Source organism: Rhinolophus sinicus, linkage group LG05, assembly GCF_036562045.2.
Source record: "Rhinolophus sinicus isolate RSC01 linkage group LG05, ASM3656204v1, whole genome shotgun sequence".
NCBI lineage: Eukaryota > Metazoa > Chordata > Mammalia > Chiroptera > Rhinolophidae > Rhinolophus > Rhinolophus sinicus.
Window position 1 is genome coordinate 131949599 of NC_133755.1, and position 17740 is coordinate 131967338.

General features: G+C 34.7%; 1 protein-coding gene across 1 annotated transcript in view; it reads right to left on the reverse strand.

Annotated features, from left to right (window-relative positions):
* The window catches only part of ASCC3 (activating signal cointegrator 1 complex subunit 3), a 300957-nt gene that overhangs the window by 71011 nt on the left and 212206 nt on the right, over window positions 1-17740 (reverse strand). Inside the window, exons 31-33 of the mRNA XM_019738872.2 lie at window positions 2041-2178; window positions 1839-1959; window positions 729-861 (exon numbers count right to left, since the gene is read on the reverse strand). Coding sequence (XP_019594431.2) covers window positions 729-861; window positions 1839-1959; window positions 2041-2178 — 392 coding nt within the window. The remainder of the gene's footprint in view (window positions 1-728; window positions 862-1838; window positions 1960-2040; window positions 2179-17740) is intronic.

The window sequence follows — 17740 nt, forward strand, 5'->3', positions numbered from 1 at the left end:
ATAAATTGAAAACATATTTTGTCTTTCTTAGTTAGAATATAGTAAAGAAGATATAGTATATTCAAAAAGACTGATAAACGGTAGCAAGTGATAAATGTTAGAAATGAAAAATGTGTAAATCGAGAAGAAAAATGGTTATTTTCAACTGAGAAAATGAGGCAAAACTGTGTCAAGAGGTAGTAGTTACTGGGACCACAAAGAAATATTTGATAATTCTGAAAGAGGCCACCAGCCTAAATTATTCACTACAAGTCCTTTTATTTTAGATATTTATTCATTAACTGTACCACAAAGATGCATACCAAATTAATACTTTATTAAACGCTCACTATATGGTTCTAAGAACGATACGTTTGATTGTTACAAGTATCCCACGAAATAGCTAGGAAAACCATTATCTCCATTCTACAGATGGGTGCCCTAAGGTACTGAGGAATCAAATATCTTGCTCAATATCAAGCAAATAGTGGAGCTCAGATGTGAACCCAGGTTGTCTGGCTCCAGAGTCAATGTGACTGAACACTGTACTTACACTGCTTCTTTTAAAAAGTTTTAAAAATGAAAATTATAATTGAATGTCGTCTTACAGCAATAATTATACTCGGCTTCACTTCAAATAATTCTTTTGAACTAGTTTTATTCATTTTTATCTAATAAAATGTAACCACAAAAATACCAACTTGCTATATGACATGAATTAATTTAAAATAATTTATAGCAAAAATTACCTTGATTCCACTGGGAAAGGTTCGTAAAGAAATTTTTTATAAAAGTCTTTCTTTATGTCATGAACCAGAATGACAGCTTTGCCTTGGTCATCAAACTGAGGCCTCCCAGCACGCCCCATCATCTGGAGTACATCTATAAAAAGCAGAACAAGAGGTATTCTGAAATGTGGCACAGATCACAGGGTATATTTATTGATTATGGTATGTTTGTATAATACAACAAAGTAACAAAGGAAACAGAATGTCTTAGGAGTGTGTATGCTGTATCCCTGATGCCTACTGTTGAGTTTCCATATAATTAATCAATTCACTATGATAGAAACCTGAGTCCCCAAAAAGTTCTCTCTTACTGTTTATAAAAGTAAGAAAAAGTTTCCATTAGTTAAATGCTGTATAAGAGTTATTACTATTTTAATTAAAAAAGACAAAGTAACACATACATAGAAAAATCTCTTTAGCAGAGTCATTTGATCATTTTTCTCCATGAATAATGGGTCCATTTAGGCCTCAGTCGCCTTCTACCTATGGTATAAAACTTTTTTTCTTATTTTTTTCTTTTATACTGCAGGACTCTCTGAAGTAAGTAATGATTTAGAAAAAAATATAGTGTTTACATGTATTCATTGAGTAGAAATACGCATTGAGTATATTTCTCTCTTCAGAACCCACTGGCACTGCTTCTATTAAGTTTTAAAATATGTTAATAGACTGCTCATGCACAGATTGTAGCAACAAGCCCTTTGGTTCTACAAGTCCCAGGGAAGTATCATTTCCAGTGAAACAGATTTAAAATTAAACATTACAATGTTTAATTATAATTTATTAAGTATCTAATAGTCACTAATCAGTACTTTTATTTATTTATGAATTTGAAACCATTAGTTATGATTTTGATGTTTATTGACAAATTGTGTAAATGTAAGACTGGGTAAATAAAAGCAAATAAAACAGATAATACTTTGAATAATATTTGCATTAGTAAACAAAAATTTACAATTTTCTCATCACATGCTTAAATGTGACCAATTCTCTAAAATTTAATTCAGGCAAATTAAAATTTTTAAGACACAAATAGAAGCTTAATGTATCTGTAAGTTTAAAAAAAGTTACCTGTAATGGGAAAATCCACATAACGTCTTGTTTTCCCATCATAATATTCTGTTCCCTTAATAATTACTAAATGAGCTGGAAAGTTCACACCCCACGCTAACGTACTTGTAGCAATAAGAACCTAAAAAACAAAAGACGATATATCTAACTCAAACATAACTTTTAAATTACATTTAAATACCTACTGATGGGAAAAAAATACCTGAACTTTACAGTTTACAAAGAGTTCTTCTACTGTCTTCCGGTCCCTTTCATGTAGTCCCGCATGATGCATTCCTATTCCGAAAGCAAGTGTGAGCTTCAGGTTGGAATCTCTTAGTGTTCCAATGATGTTATCCATCTGCAAATAAAAGCACAATTATAAGATACAGGAGCATTAGCTTTAACATTTTCATATGAAGACTATATTTGAATAATTTTGCTTTTTTGCTTATGGAACTATGAGCATAAAAATATGTGCCCCATCTACAGTTATGATTAAAGTTAAATTGAAAAGAATATCTACTTAGTGAAACTATATATTCTAAATAAAGTTTAAATGTTAACCCTGTTATTTTTATGCATCACGGAAAAAAACCTGTGGGTAAGTGGACTACCCCCTTAATGAGTAACAACTATGAAAGGAATGCAGTGCTACCCCAAAATGTTTCAATGTCTCTGTTCATATCTTGATATAGGAAAGACTTTCATCTTTTTGACTCAGTGCTAAAAATTTGGAAAATATGAACAAAAAAATAATGGAAAAAAAATCAGTCTTAATCCCCACCACACAGACAGGAATTGTTCAAATTCGGGTTTTCTCACTGCCTTTGTGGCCCAGGGCAAGCCAGATAATCTCTTTGAGCCTCAGTTTCATCATTTAAAAAAACAAACTGGTGTTACTTTTGTTTACTTCTTATTTCTTTGATCAACAGTGTAGTTAAATACTTTTCATATTTACTGGCTGTTTTGCTTTGTAAATCATCTTTTTATTTTTTAGGTGGATGTGATAGACTTTTTACTTACTGGCTTGTGATAGGTCTTTATGCATTAAGGGTATTACCTCCTTGTCCATCATATGCTATAATGCTTTCATTCAGTTTTTTCTTTGTCCTTCATTTAATTTTTTTTTGCTTTATGGACTTAAATTTTTAAATTGATCCCATATGTTTTATTGCTTAGAAAACTTTTTCTCATTTTGAGATCAAATACATATTCACCTACTAGTTCAACTTCTGTTATAGTTTTCTATTTTACATTTATATAATTAACTTGTAATTTATTTTGTAATAGAGAGTATGGTAGATATCTAAATTTATTTTTCCTAAATAGTCAATCAATTATTTTAGCAATTCTGGCTAAATAATTCCTTACCTCCCTTATTTATTTTTTTACCTCACTTATTTTAAATGCTAATGTTACTACATTCAGAATTCTTATATATTCCAGTTTTTGAATTTTAAAAGATTTAATATCCAGCCTCAGTTTAACTCACTAAATTTTCATGACTTAATGGTTTTTGAAACTCATATTTTATACTCTTTGAATATTCTATCACTTTCCATTCTGGAAAATACTTAATGCAACACAGATTTTATAGCAACATGCAGCAAATCTTCTTTTCTTACAAAACTTACTCCCTGTAAAGAACTAAATAGAAAGCCCAATCTCTTTCCATTTAATGATAGAACTCTATTGGGCCTTAAAGCAGAGGATGACACAAGGTGCCACAAGGGGCGCCACACGGGGAAGTTCTTTCTGGGCAACTCCATGAGAAGAGTAATACAGAAATCAAGTGGTTTGAGAGTACATGAGCATTTTTTAAAAGGACACATTTTAGTTATGTCTGTAGCTTCACTACCACAGTCCAAGAGTAAACGACATAGCAGAGGAGGAACTTGGAAGTAGGTAGTGTATAATTATTGTATGCCTGAAGACTGAGATAGAACTATTAAACACTGACATTGTCTTCAGACTTCATTTCCTTTTTCCTTTTATGATTAATGACCTCTAATATGCACAAGTATACTTGCAATACACTTACTCTCTTGACTGTGCATAAACCGATAAGTAGCTCACAAACTAGAGAAAACTCTGGCTGCTGTTTAGTAAAAATGCGTAAGACAAGCATATCCATATAATGAATCATTCCAACTGTTTCACTTCGTCATTTTTTCCCCCAATGGTCAGAAAAATTTTCCAAGTTTTTTATGTGGGAACAGTCGTTTACACCCCAAATCCAAAAACTAGGAAGATAAAGTGTGGCTTTATAATAATTATTAATGTATAAAAAGCACTGCATAGACCAGGTAATATTTTAGTGACATACACATCAGAAATGTTATTTACCTACTTTCCCTGAACTGAATGCAACGTATAAATAGTTTCTTCTGTTTCATAATCACGGTATGGTCACCTGATATTCCTGCATTACTTACTTTATAAACTTTTAAGCAAGAATATGGAAATGGATTAACATAAATCCACTTTACCTTTAAAATTAGCACAGAATTAGTAAGCTTATCACAAATGCATGCTATAAAGAAAGAAGCTTGTCTTGTCTCATAAATTATGTTAGCTATTCTCAGGTGACAGCCTATTATTCATTTTTTGTTCAATAGTTCACTGCATAATGGATCTTCAATTTATATTATCAAAAATTAATTCATGATTTTCTTGCTCTAATTAGTTTCAGGGATTTTTCAGTTTCAAAACTTAAACAACAGTGTATTTTTATAACTTGTATCATTTACAGTGTTCATGGCAATGCCAACCTTCTCCCAAAGATAATGTAACATTTACCACAGGAAAACTAAAGAATCCTATGGCAAGAGTTTTGATGAAGCATTAATATCTTTTCCTTTCACATCAGGGAAAGCTAGCTGTGTCTCATTCCCATTTTTCCCCTTTCACATAAATCAATGCATAAAAAGAACTATTTGTCTATCCGAACTGGCAAAGATCTAAAATCCTCATGAGGACAATCACAAAAAACAACTTCATTTATTACATGGTTACTGTGGATGAATTCTGAGTTATTTGAACATCATAAAAAAGCAAAATTTATAGTAATGTTACTCAATCACTAAGCATAACATACTATTAGGACAACTTGTTTAAATTTGAAAATATAATTTTTGATTAAGTTTTCATCTTGATCAAAACATCATAATACAAGCAACATTTTTCAGGAACTTAGGATAATGAAAGATTAAAACATGATAATAGATATTATTTGTTGAGTACTTATTATGTGTCAGGCATTGTGCTTATTACTTTACAAAATTATTACATTTAATCTTTTACATAAAGTAATATGGCTCTAATGTAACATCCAATTAATTTATGCAACCTAATATATTATAAATTAAGACTCAGTGATTTTGAATACTATAGAGTAGCCTTTCTCAATCCTGGTTCCATGAGAGTATTAAGCCCCACAAAAAAATGTGAATTACTACCTTCTTAATTTTTTCCAGGGATAGGTAGTACTATTTAGATAGTTAAGTGAAAAGTTCATTTATTACATACAATGCATGCCTTAGGATGCTAAGGTTTAATTCTTATTAAGAAAGGCTGAAAGAGAATTTTAAAAAATAATCATCGTAATTAAAACACTTTGATATAGGCCGTTTAATTCCACAGTTCATTTCTGTTCAAGTAACATTTGTTGTAATGTACAGGTATCTTTTCAATAAGCCAGTCTTTGAAACATATCTGACTACATATCAAACCAAAAAAAAAAAATTTCAATATTATAAATAAAAGAAAAAACAGATCTATGTTCCTCTAAGTAGTGGTCTTTTCTTAGGGTGGTGGGGGAGAAGGCACATATGTAAACTGTTGAACCAATTACTTTAACTTAATAGAATTTTTTTATATTTTAAATTTATTATACTCAAAAAGCTTTTGTAGAAAGATAGGATTCCATTTAAGTAGATACATTACTCTGTGCCTGAAATACATTCCAGTCAGAATATAATTCAGTGAGTTGATGACAATGCTGGCTCCAAAAGAAAGGAGGAGACCAGATTGGACAAGAATGAGCTAACAGATTGTGCAGCCCAATTCTGTCCCTTTGAGTGTGATATATTGTTTCAAGATGCTAAAAACCCATACTTTCTCAAAGCATATCTGTTGTGCTGGTTTTCCCATTTTCACAGAATCCTCATTATCAGAACTCTGTACTCTTTTCAAAGCACGTCAGACTCAGACCATATGCCACTGAATAATGCTTATCAATTGTCTAAAACGCTCAATAAAAGATGCACCATACAGAAGAATAATAAAAGTTATGAAGAATTTCTGTTTTTTACAAAAATAATTAAATATATCTCATCTGGTACAGATGTTAAATGAAGTTAAAACATTTCCTCATAATTACTAAGTGTTAATTTCTTAAAACACACTTCTGTATGATAAACCTCATGGACTGAAGGGGAAAAAAACTAAAATGAAAGAAACACTTTAGATCATTCTATTGATCTATTAAGAGGAAAGAAACACAAAAATAAAGACAGTAAATTTCCAAACTTTACCAATACTCCTCAGAACATATTCTCTTGCTGCCCCCTCTGAAGTCCAAAACAACCATACCTCACAATAATTCAACATAAACATAAAATTATATGTAAATTAAATATATAAATGAAATCTAAACAATCTCTGATATGCCTGCTAAATACACACAGTGCCATTTTCAATATTTGCGTTTTAGTTTGGCCTGATTCTTAATAACAGTAATATCAAAACTGTGCTATAAGGTGAAATATTAAAGATTTTCCTTTATTAATGTTTCTAATTTAATTCTCTATGCGATTGGCAGAAAATCTCAGTGTAAATGCTTCATATTTATTTTTTATATACAGTTTATGCTTATTTCCATATTTTGGAGAGTTCAGATTCCAAAACATGCTTGGAGAGCATTTCCATGTATTGAGAAGCTTTTAAAATGCAGAGAAAGCTGATGAAAGGGACATTATAGAATTAATTTTCTAAAGTAACATCATTTGAAATGAACAAATATTATATTAATATGAATTAAATTTGTGAAGGATCACAAGCAAAAGGTTATAAAAATATTAATATGATCAAATTTTACCAGAGGTTTTAGCAAGAAGAACCCGTTTATAAGGTAGTATTCAATGTAATAACTTAACATTTATTGAATATTTAATTCTGTTCCAGGCCTTTTCTAAGTACATTAAATGTATTAATGCATTTAATCCTCATAATAATTCTCATAATAATCCTGTGAGGACAAGATTATTGCTATTCTTTTATAGAGGAAAGGATGAGGTTCAGAAGTTAAACACCCTACCAAGGTCACGTAGCTTGTAATGGGCAATCAGTATTAAACCTAGGAAGCCTGACTCCAGCCCAAGCTCTCAACCACAATGCCACCCTCTTATCACCATATGAATGAGAGGGATATTCATTTAACTACTTAAAGTAATGACATCACGTAAGGCTGGGTCTCATTGTTTCAGACTATGCAAAAAACAGGTAAGATTTGAAGAAATGAGTACTAGACTCACACAACTGGGGAACTCTATGCAGAGGATTTGCAAATCTATTCCTTATTAGTTGAGTTGTCTCCACTCCTGTACCTCAAAATGAAAATATATCTAAAATTATCTTCTTTTATAAATTAAAATATCACCTCTCAGGATCGAGAATGGCACAGTTCTTGTTGGTTGCCTGTGTTTGGTATTTTAGCTACTGAGTTGATCTTCATTGTATTTCCATCCCTGTCGAGTCACACACACACCCACTTTGACTTTTCCATCTTCTCTACTCAGTATTTTGTCCGTGATTCTATTTACCGTAAAAGAACACTGCCCGAGTCAGCCACCTGGTTTTGAGTTCCCAAGCTCCACTTACTTGCTTTGTGCTACTCGGTAAACCCTTAACTCTTCTAAGTTTTAGTTTTCTGCAGCTGCAAAATTGAGACAACCCGTCCCTGAATTCATGATTCAATGAGATAATATAAACTCTTAGTCAAGTATATAGTATTCTAAAGATATCAATTATTACTTAGCATAACAGCTTTGCCTCTTTCTTCAAGAGGACATGCATGATTATCAACCAAGGCAAAATAAAACCGAACAGCCTCGTTTCTTATAGCTGCTATTAATTAAATAAATATTCCACGAGGTCCAACTGAGTTCAAATACAGCAAATCTGTAGACAATGTCCATTTCACACTTAATATTCTTGGCCTAATAGCTTCTTTACTGGTCAGTTGTTAAGAGGTCTGAGGCCTGATCAAAATAGAAAGCACTTGGGGTGGGACTTCTGTATCATGAGTCAAATTGATTTTAGTTTGAAAAAAACAAAACAAAAAAACCCCTCAGATCCTTTGAGTTGAAAATGTAGTTAACGTGCACTAAACTCAAATTAATTTCTGCTATTCAACATTCTCAAAGTTCATCTTCAAAGCATGGTACTAACTTCTTACCTATAGGAAGAGATATATATATATATATATATATATATATATATATATTATATATATGTATATATATATATATATGTGAATGAAAAAGCAAATGAATTAAAGAAAACTATAGCAAGAGATCAAATCTGAACTTGTGATTTTGAGTAAAGCTTGACTATAGTTCATTTGTAAGTCTATGCAGGCTTTACTTGTACTGAGATTGGATGAGTTACATTTAGCTTAAGATGATAAACTTTTCAAGCATCTAAAAATCCTTTCAGTATTAAGCATGTGAAAATAACACGAATCTCACTTTTCATGAAAGTGCTCCTGTTGTGCACCTATGCTACAAAGTTTTTCATAAATTCACTTCGAAGCATTGTGTAAAATTATTAATTAGCATATTTCTTTAGTAATGTTCAGTGTACAGTAGTCCCACTTATCCATGGGGGATACATTTCAAGACCCCCAGTGGATGCTTGAAACTGTGAATAGTACGAAGCCATATGTATACTATGTTTTCCTACAATACATTCCTTTCACTTACAGGAAGCACTTTACCCTTTTCCATCTTACTGCACTTAGCATGATACTCTCAAGACCCATCCACGTTGTTGCAAATACCAATATTTCTTCATTTTTTGGCTGAATAGTATTCCATTGTATATATGTTACAGCAATAAATTAAAAAAAAAAAAAGGAAGCTTTTTATAGCTTCTCTTTGGCAGGTCTGAATTGCCAGCATCACCCCTCTTGTGCTTTGGGGCCATTATTAACTAAAATAAGGGTTACTTGAACACAAGCACTAGGATACCTTGACAGTTGATGTGACTAACAGGTGAGGAGCATATACAGTGCTGATACAGGACGAAGGGCAGGACAGACAGCATAAGATTTCATCACATTACTTAGAACAGTACGCAATTTAAAACTTATGAATTGTTTATTTATGGAATTTGCCATGCAGTCGTTTTGGACCGTGATTACTGCAGATAACTAAAACCTCAGAAAGCGAAACCACAGATAAGGGGGAGACTATTGTAATACATGTGCGTCTTCTAGCTAATTAATTTTAATTAACAAGGTTTAACTACACTGTTGTTACAAGGAACTCTCATATTCCATACTCCTCTGCTTTTCATATTACTTCCATACCATGCTCTAGTCATAAAGCATGATTCAGATTCTTTCCCCCCATCTATCTTCTGGTGGTATTCTAGACGTTAGAACACAACTTAAATATTTTGGTCCAGGGCCTGTAGACCAAAAGGCCTTTTAGAATTCTAATTCATTCCTAGTTGTAAAGACAAAAAACAAACAAAAAACCCCAGAATACTTAGTTCTCTTTGACTGCTATTCTAGCTACCTGGATCTTATTTAATAGTATAAAATAAAAAAGGGGTAACCCTGCTGCTAACTGGTAAGATATATGGAGGAGATGAGGGGGAGAATGTAAGCAAGACTAAAGAATCAAGTCTGACATTCAGCCACGGTTCTGCTTTTTTCCCACCCCAGATGTGGCCTCTCTTCTAAGGTGTGCGTGCTGAAATAAGGAAGTATTCTGAGCTTCCAAACAGTAAAGCCACTCAGAAGAAAGGGTGTTTCTTCTGCTCTTTTATCTGTTAGTGCTGGATGGCAACTATTGAGATCCTAGCACCGTTTGTCCTTGCATGTGGGACCAGACTGCAGAATCTCTGGCAGAAACCAACAGATCATACTTGTAGGCGCTCAATTTTAACATTAATTAAATTACATAGCAAAGATTGTAGGAGCAGTTGTATATCTTATTTGCTCTATTTCTTTCTTCTGCCCATTTACTCCTCAACTCAGTCCAAACTGGCTTCTGTTTACAACATGTCACCGACTTTGCTTGCCAAGTTCTTCCAGGACATCCAAGTGCCAAATCCCACCCATATTTCTCTGCTCTCACATCACTCAACTCCATTAACATTGATGTCAAGCACTCCTTCCTTCTCGAAACCCTCTCTTCTACAGTGTTTTAGAACTCTCTTGCATCACTGGCACCACTTTGTCAGTGCCCTTTGCCAGCTCCTCATTTTCAACTTAAGCTCTCAATGAGAAAGTGCCTCAAGGCCCACCTTCTCATTCTCTGCACCCTCTGTCTCAGGGTGTCATGTGCTCACCTGAGTTTAAAGGCAGCGTCTATCCCGATGCTCCCAAGTTCATATGCTAGTCTCACATTCTCTGTAGGTTCTACAGATTTCCTGCGGCTAATTGCCTTGAAATCTTCACTTGAAAATCTTGGACATATAAATTAACCTGTCCAAAATATAACTTTTTCTTTTTTTTCCCTCAAATCTGTTTCCGCCCTCTCCATTCCATATTCTCAGTCCTTCCCAATTTTAATAAATGACATCATTATTTAATCAGATGTTTCAGTAACTGGGGACCCATTCTTGATTCTTTCTCCCCCTCAACCTCCACTCCTTAGCTATCAGACTGTAGTACTGAACCTAGCCTCAAACATATTTTCATCCCCACCATCACCACCCAAAGTGGACCTTGGTTCTCACCACCATTAATTCAATTAATTTCATTAATTAATTTCATCATTAATTCCACAAAACAGCAAAACTGATCTTAAAATGTAAATGAGAGTATGTCATTTGTCTAGCCTACAACCTTTTAATGCCCTGGAATACCCCTCCCTTTGAAATATGCTTGGCTTGCTACCTTGCTTCCTTCAGTTTTCTATTCAAAGGTACCCCACCAGAGAGGGCTTCTCTACTTACATTAATGTGCAACATTCTACTGCCACACTCAGCACTCCCTACTTGCTTTTCCCTGCTTATTTCTTTCCACATGAGTGACCACATTTGGACATATTTGCTTATTATCTATCATAATTAGAATGTAAGTTCCACAAGGGCAGGAACTTTACCTAACAGAAGGAGCTCAATAAATGTCTGTTTAATAAATTAATCAATGACTCTCTCCCAATAGTACTGAGAATTAAAATCCGAGCTTTCTAACCATGCGTCCAAGACCTTGAATGAGCTGGCTTCTGCCTATTTCTCAAACTTAACTTGTGCTACTCTCCTCCTAGCTTATTCTGCTCCAGCTAAACTGTTCTCAGTTCCTTTAACATGCTGTTCCCTTCATCTGACACGCTGTTATCGTCTCTCTTGTTGTAGTAGCTTGCTCTAATGCTTTGGTTCTCAGCTTGAAAGGTCTGCTTTTAGAAGCCTTCTCTGACCATCATTCTATTTTAAAAAGCTTCCCATACCCCATTTCTATTTCATTTCTTATTGGTTTCTTTCACAGCAAATTTTATTAATTTATTTGTTTAATCATATACATATTTTAAAATTTGTATCTTTTCCCCTTAAGTTCCTTGAGAATTGGGACCAGTTGGCTAACACAATGCTTGGTGAGTTGTAGACATTCAATAAATATTAAATAAATGAATACTTTACAAATTCTGATAAGAGGTATTAAGTTAAAAGATTATTATTTTATGGATATTTTTGAGGGGGGGAGAGAAAGAATGCCTGCCTATGTGATATAAGGTAACCTTGCGACTGAAGCTGCTGATCACAAACTGGATGTTATCCGATCTATCTAGGTATATAATTAGGTATGTCTAGCAGCATTTAGGTACGTCAGTGCATCATTAGTAGAAATAAAAGGACTAGATGGAAGAATATCATGAAAGTTAATTCATGAACATTCTGTGTATGCGTATTCCTGCCATACTATCCCTACTTCGACCAACCTATGCCCAACGGGATATTCTCTATGTCAAGTTGACTTAGGGAAAAGAAAATTACAAATAACTCTGAGTAAGATGGCAGCATGACGTGAAGTACACTGATGTGATGTTACAGCCCCTTTCAAGGATGACTCTAAGGAAAGGAATAAAAGCTGAATGTCAAGTGTTTATTTCCCTGTCACTTTTCTTTCCCATCTTTTTAAAAAATTAAATTCATTGGGGTGACAATGGTTAGTAAAATTGCATAGGTTTCAAGTATACAATTCTGAAATACATCATCTATACATCACATTGTATGCTCACCACCCAGAGTCAGTTCTCCTTCCATCACTATATAATTGACCCTGTTTACCCTCATCTATCTAGGTATATATTTAGGTATGTCTAGCAGTTACCCCTTACCCTCTGGCAACTACTAAACTGTTGTTTGTACATGACTTTTTGTTTCTTGTTTGTCTTGGTTCTTTGTTGCTTTCAGTTTTATATTCCATATATGAGTGAAGTTATATGGTTCTCAACTTTTTATGTCTGACTTGGAGAGGCTGTGGAGAAAAAGAAACCCCCATACACTGTTGGTGGGAATGTAAATTGGTATAGCCACTATGGAAAACAGTATAGAGGTTCCTCAGAAAAGTAAGAATAAAATTACCATCTGACTGAGCAATCCCTCTCCTGGGTATCTACCAAAAAAATCTGAAAACATTTATCCATAAAGATATATGTGCTCTGATGTTTTCTGCAGCATTATATATTGTGGCTAAGATACGGAAACAACCAAAGTGTCCTTTGACAGATGACTGGATAAAGAAGACATAGCATATATACACAATGAACTATTACTGCGTCATAAGAAAAGATGAAATACTGCCATTTGCGACAACAGGGACGGATTTTGAGATTATTATGCTAAGCGAAGTAAGTCCCTGTCACTTTACTGCAAAGTAGAGATGACGTAAACTGATGATGCACACTTTGCTCTGCAGTTACTGGATTAGCCAAATGACCAGGGGCTCAGCAAGAGCGTTACTGGAAGAAAGGTGGTGAGAAATAGTTTTATGCGGATGAACTTTTAGACTGGTCCCAGAATAACAGACTACCTATATCTCATGAAGATAACCAAAAAGTTAACAGCAGTGTGAAAAATGCTGTTAATAGTCAAGTGGGCAAAATGACCATCTCTGAGGATATCCGGCTGCTTCACTCTCAGGCCTCAGTATTTTGTGCAGTGGGTTCAGGTACAAGTGGTGCCGTGGCAGAAGAGATTAAGACTATGCACAGGGTAAACACGGACTCTCATATCCTCAGGCAGACTCAGCCACTGTCACTGCTCAATGCCTAATATGCTACCAATGCAAACAACCTTGGCCTATTATAACGTACTTTACCCATAGGATCAGATAGCTATGTGGTGGTAAGAGAATTATATTTGACCCTTTTGGTCACAGAGGGGTATCTATTTTAGATGATATCTAAAGTGGACAGTTTGGATTTTGATTCTCTTTTCCTGACCATCAGTTTTTGCCAGTAGCCTCAAGTAGAATTATTGAATGTCTTATATATCACCATGATATCCCATATAATAATGTTTCTAACTGAAGAACTCACTTCACAGGGAAAGATCAAGACGATGGATGCTATGGGATCCGCTGGTCTTATTATATCCCTCATTATCCAGAAAGAGCTGGTTTTATAGATTAATGACTCAGAGTGGCAGCTGAGAGGCATTACTGTGGCAAGGTTGGAGTGCTATCGTGTAGGATGAGGTGTATGCTCTGAACTAGTAATCATTAAATGATACTATTTTTCTCACTGCCAGAGTATACAGTTCCAGGAACCAAGCAGTCAGTGTGTATGGATGTCTTTTGCAATCATAGCTAACGAACCACTTGAAAAATTTTTGTTTCCTTTCCCCATAACTAGCTCTGCTAGCTTGGAGGCTTAATAACCAAGACATGTAACAATTTACTTGGAAGCTGAAAAAGCCATACGGCCATCTGGAGCTCTCATGTTATGGGGTGAACAAGCAAAATGTGGTCATAGCGTAATTTAGGTGCTTGATCCTGATGAAATTGAGCTGTTGGTACACAATAAAGGAAGGGAAAAACCTGGATGGACCCCAGACAAGTCTTCTCACACCTGTACGCCTTTGAAAAATTAATCAAAGCAAAACCCTATATATTAAGCATATACAAAAATCCAATGTTTCAGGAATATGGGCTTTGGTTACTTCACTGGATAAAGAATATTAGTTAGCTTAGGGGCTGAAGAAGTGTAGGTGATAGTAGAGAAAATAAATCACAAATATCTGTTTGACGCTCTGATCAGGTGCAGAAACAAATCCTGTGGCCTCTGCGCTTGCTTCCTTGCAATCTCCTATATGCACTAACTTATTTTAACTAATGTACTTTATATATTTTAACCAATTTTTGTTTCCCTTTCCTCTCCCTATCCTCCATTGTTGAACATACATGTTGTGTTGATTGTGGGTAGCTTTATAATTTAGTCCACTGGCTAGAGAATACTGAGATGAAATTGCAAAAGAACCAGAGCGTGACTGGATATAGCCAAGAGATCTAGGGTTAATGGAGTCAATGATGAAATTTTTGGTTGACTCCCTTGGGGAGGGATGTGTGGTTTTGGGAAATATGAGCGAGAATTGCAATTTTTAGGAGATAATTTTATTCTTATTTTTTTAAAGTATAGGGATGCAGAGAATGGTGGATGCATGGGTTTGGTCAGCTTAAGGAATGTAGTGGACCTTTGCTATTTGTAGACAGCTAGTGTCTGAACATCTCCTACAAGAGAGGCCAAAGAGGGGAAGATATTCCCTATTCTTGCTGCATGCTAGAGACTGAAGCTCAGACACTCTGATGTTCCTGTCTTGGATTTGAAGCTTGACAGAATGATACAAAGACCCAACAATATTCTGAAGTTAACGGTGGAAGTGGTGGCGGTCAAACTCAGAATCCAGATGGCACAGTAGCATAACCCCACACACTTCTGAAATCACTGCAAGAAGTCTTCATAATGGCAAACATGAAAGGGATAACTTTTGGAGTTTCATTATGCTGCAGTATGATTTCACATCAATGATACACTTGAAGGGGTCCTTCTGTGTCCTAATACTTTACTTTGAGAGTTTACTGGGTTAAGAAGATAGGTGGATAACGTTTTTTGCCTTTGCTAAGAAATAAAATTCTTTCTAAGTCACATTCTTTCTCTCCATCTTCAGATTTGTGCTAGCTTTCTTTTCTTTCTCCTGTTCTCCCCTCCCCTTCCACCTCCATATCTAGGAACTCTTACTGCCAATCAACTGCAGAATGATTCTGATGCTGTCCTATTCCACAGGCACTCTGCTCCACAGCTGCCAGGATAACTACTCCTGGACTTCCCCTGCCTCCTTTGAATACTCCCGTTGTCAACACTCGAGTCCTACTCAGAGTCCCTATGTTCTGCCACAGAACAGCAACTGGACATCGTACAAGGAGCAGCAGCAGGAATAGCACTTCAGCTTCCAGCCCAGGATTTTATGCAACGATTAAAGTGTTAAAAAGTCTTCCTATTTTGAGTTAAATATTTTAGGGGATTCAACAATGGAAACACCTGCCTTATATATTTGGTATAATCAGATTGAATTTACACAGTAATCAGTTGCAAACCCTCTGAAATTTTTATTTTAAAGTTGATTGCTTTTAGAGGCAGGAATAAAACAAAGCCTGGGTTGTCTTAGTCTTGGGATGGACTTAGTGAAACTAAACGACATAATTTCTAACTGTCCTATTATGGCAGTGAAACTCTACAAAACAGAAGAAACCATACAAGTAAATTCTATGGTTTTCTAATTAGGCTTTGTGATAAAATTTTGTGCTGATAAGAAAATACAAAACAGAGAAGTAATTTTATACAATGGCTGAATTGTCCATAATTCCTTAGGTCTCATACATTAAAATTAAAAAAAAAAGTAGAGCTGTACTGTAGCTGGGAAGAGCACATGAGGTTCACATTTGAAGTGAATGTGAGTCACACATGTGCTAATACATATACTTCGAGCAAACATCCCAAAGTGTGTTCAATAGGTATGTACTTTGTACCTTGACTTCAAAGAAAAGTCTCCATTTGGAACACTTTTAGGAATAAAACAAAAGAGAAAAAAATGCCTAGATCGATGCTGCACATAAACTAAACTGTCAATATTCCATATATCTATTTTTCAGCATTTGCCCCCTAAGTCAAGATACTGTTTAGACACAACAGGTTGATTATTTGGGAATGTTAATTAAATAACATAGAACAAGAAAGCTTTTGACGAAATTATTTTGGTCTTAAATTATTATATTGTATAAATATTTGGTATACACATATAAGAAACATTAAGGAAGTAATGATGAAACTTGAAAGATAAAATGATAGCTTTCACTCTACTTCAAGGAGTCATGTGATACCTTTTACATGAAACTAATTTTGAGATCAGCTACTTATTAGTAAATAATGTAATCTGTGGTCCTATGCAAGAACATTTTGAAATATTAACTATTATATACTAATTGCATAATATTCTGTAACTAACAATAGTTAACCAATATTTATTAACATATTGTTGTAATACATACAGTACCATCTAACAGGATTATGAACCCTAAATGAGTCATGAGAAGTAGAAGGGGGGAAAATGCAAACTGTTGCAATACTAGTGGGTTACAAACACTGATTTTACTGTTCTTCAGGCTGCATAAAATGAGAAAGGGGAGATATGGAGAGAGAAGGGAGACAATGCAACAATTTTATTACTGATTTCATCTATTTTTTTCATCATAACTCCAACTAGGAAAACATTAAAACAAAAAAACAAAAAAACAACTGGAAAAGTATAAAAAAGGAAATGGAGGGAGAGGGAATATCTATAGATAGAAGTAGTAGAAGGAATCACGAATATCTGTTTGACGCTCTGATCAGGTGCAGAAACAAATCCTGTGGCCTCTGCGCTTGCTTCCTTGCAATCTCCTATATGCACTAACTTATTTTAACTAATGTACTTTATATATTTTAACCAATTTTTGTTTCCCTTTCCTCTCCCTATCCTCCATTGTTGAACATACATGTTGTGTTGATTGTGGGTAGCTTTATAATTTAGTCCACTGGCTAGAGAATACTGAGATGAAATTGCAAAAGAACCAGAGCGTGACTGGATATAGCCAAGAGATCTAGGGTTAATGGAGTCAATGATGAAATTTTTGGTTGACTCCCTTGGGGAGGGATGTGTGGTTTTGGGAAATATGAGCGAGAATTGCAATTTTTAGGAGATAATTTTATTCTTATTTTTTTAAAGTATAGGGATGCAGAGAATGGTGGATGCATGGGTTTGGTCAGCTTAAGGAATGTAGTGGACCTTTGCTATTTGTAGACAGCTAGTGTCTGAACATCTCCTACAAGAGAGGCCAAAGAGGGGAAGATATTCCCTATTCTTGCTGCATGCTAGAGACTGAAGCTCAGACACTCTGATGTTCCTGTCTTGGATTTGAAGCTTGACAGAATGATACAAAGACCCAACAATATTCTGAAGTTAACGGTGGAAGTGGTGGCGGTCAAACTCAGAATCCAGATGGCACAGTAGCATAACCCCACACACTTCTGAAATCACTGCAAGAAGTCTTCATAATGGCAAACATGAAAGGGATAACTTTTGGAGTTTCATTATGCTGCAGTATGATTTCACATCAATGATACACTTGAAGGGGTCCTTCTGTGTCCTAA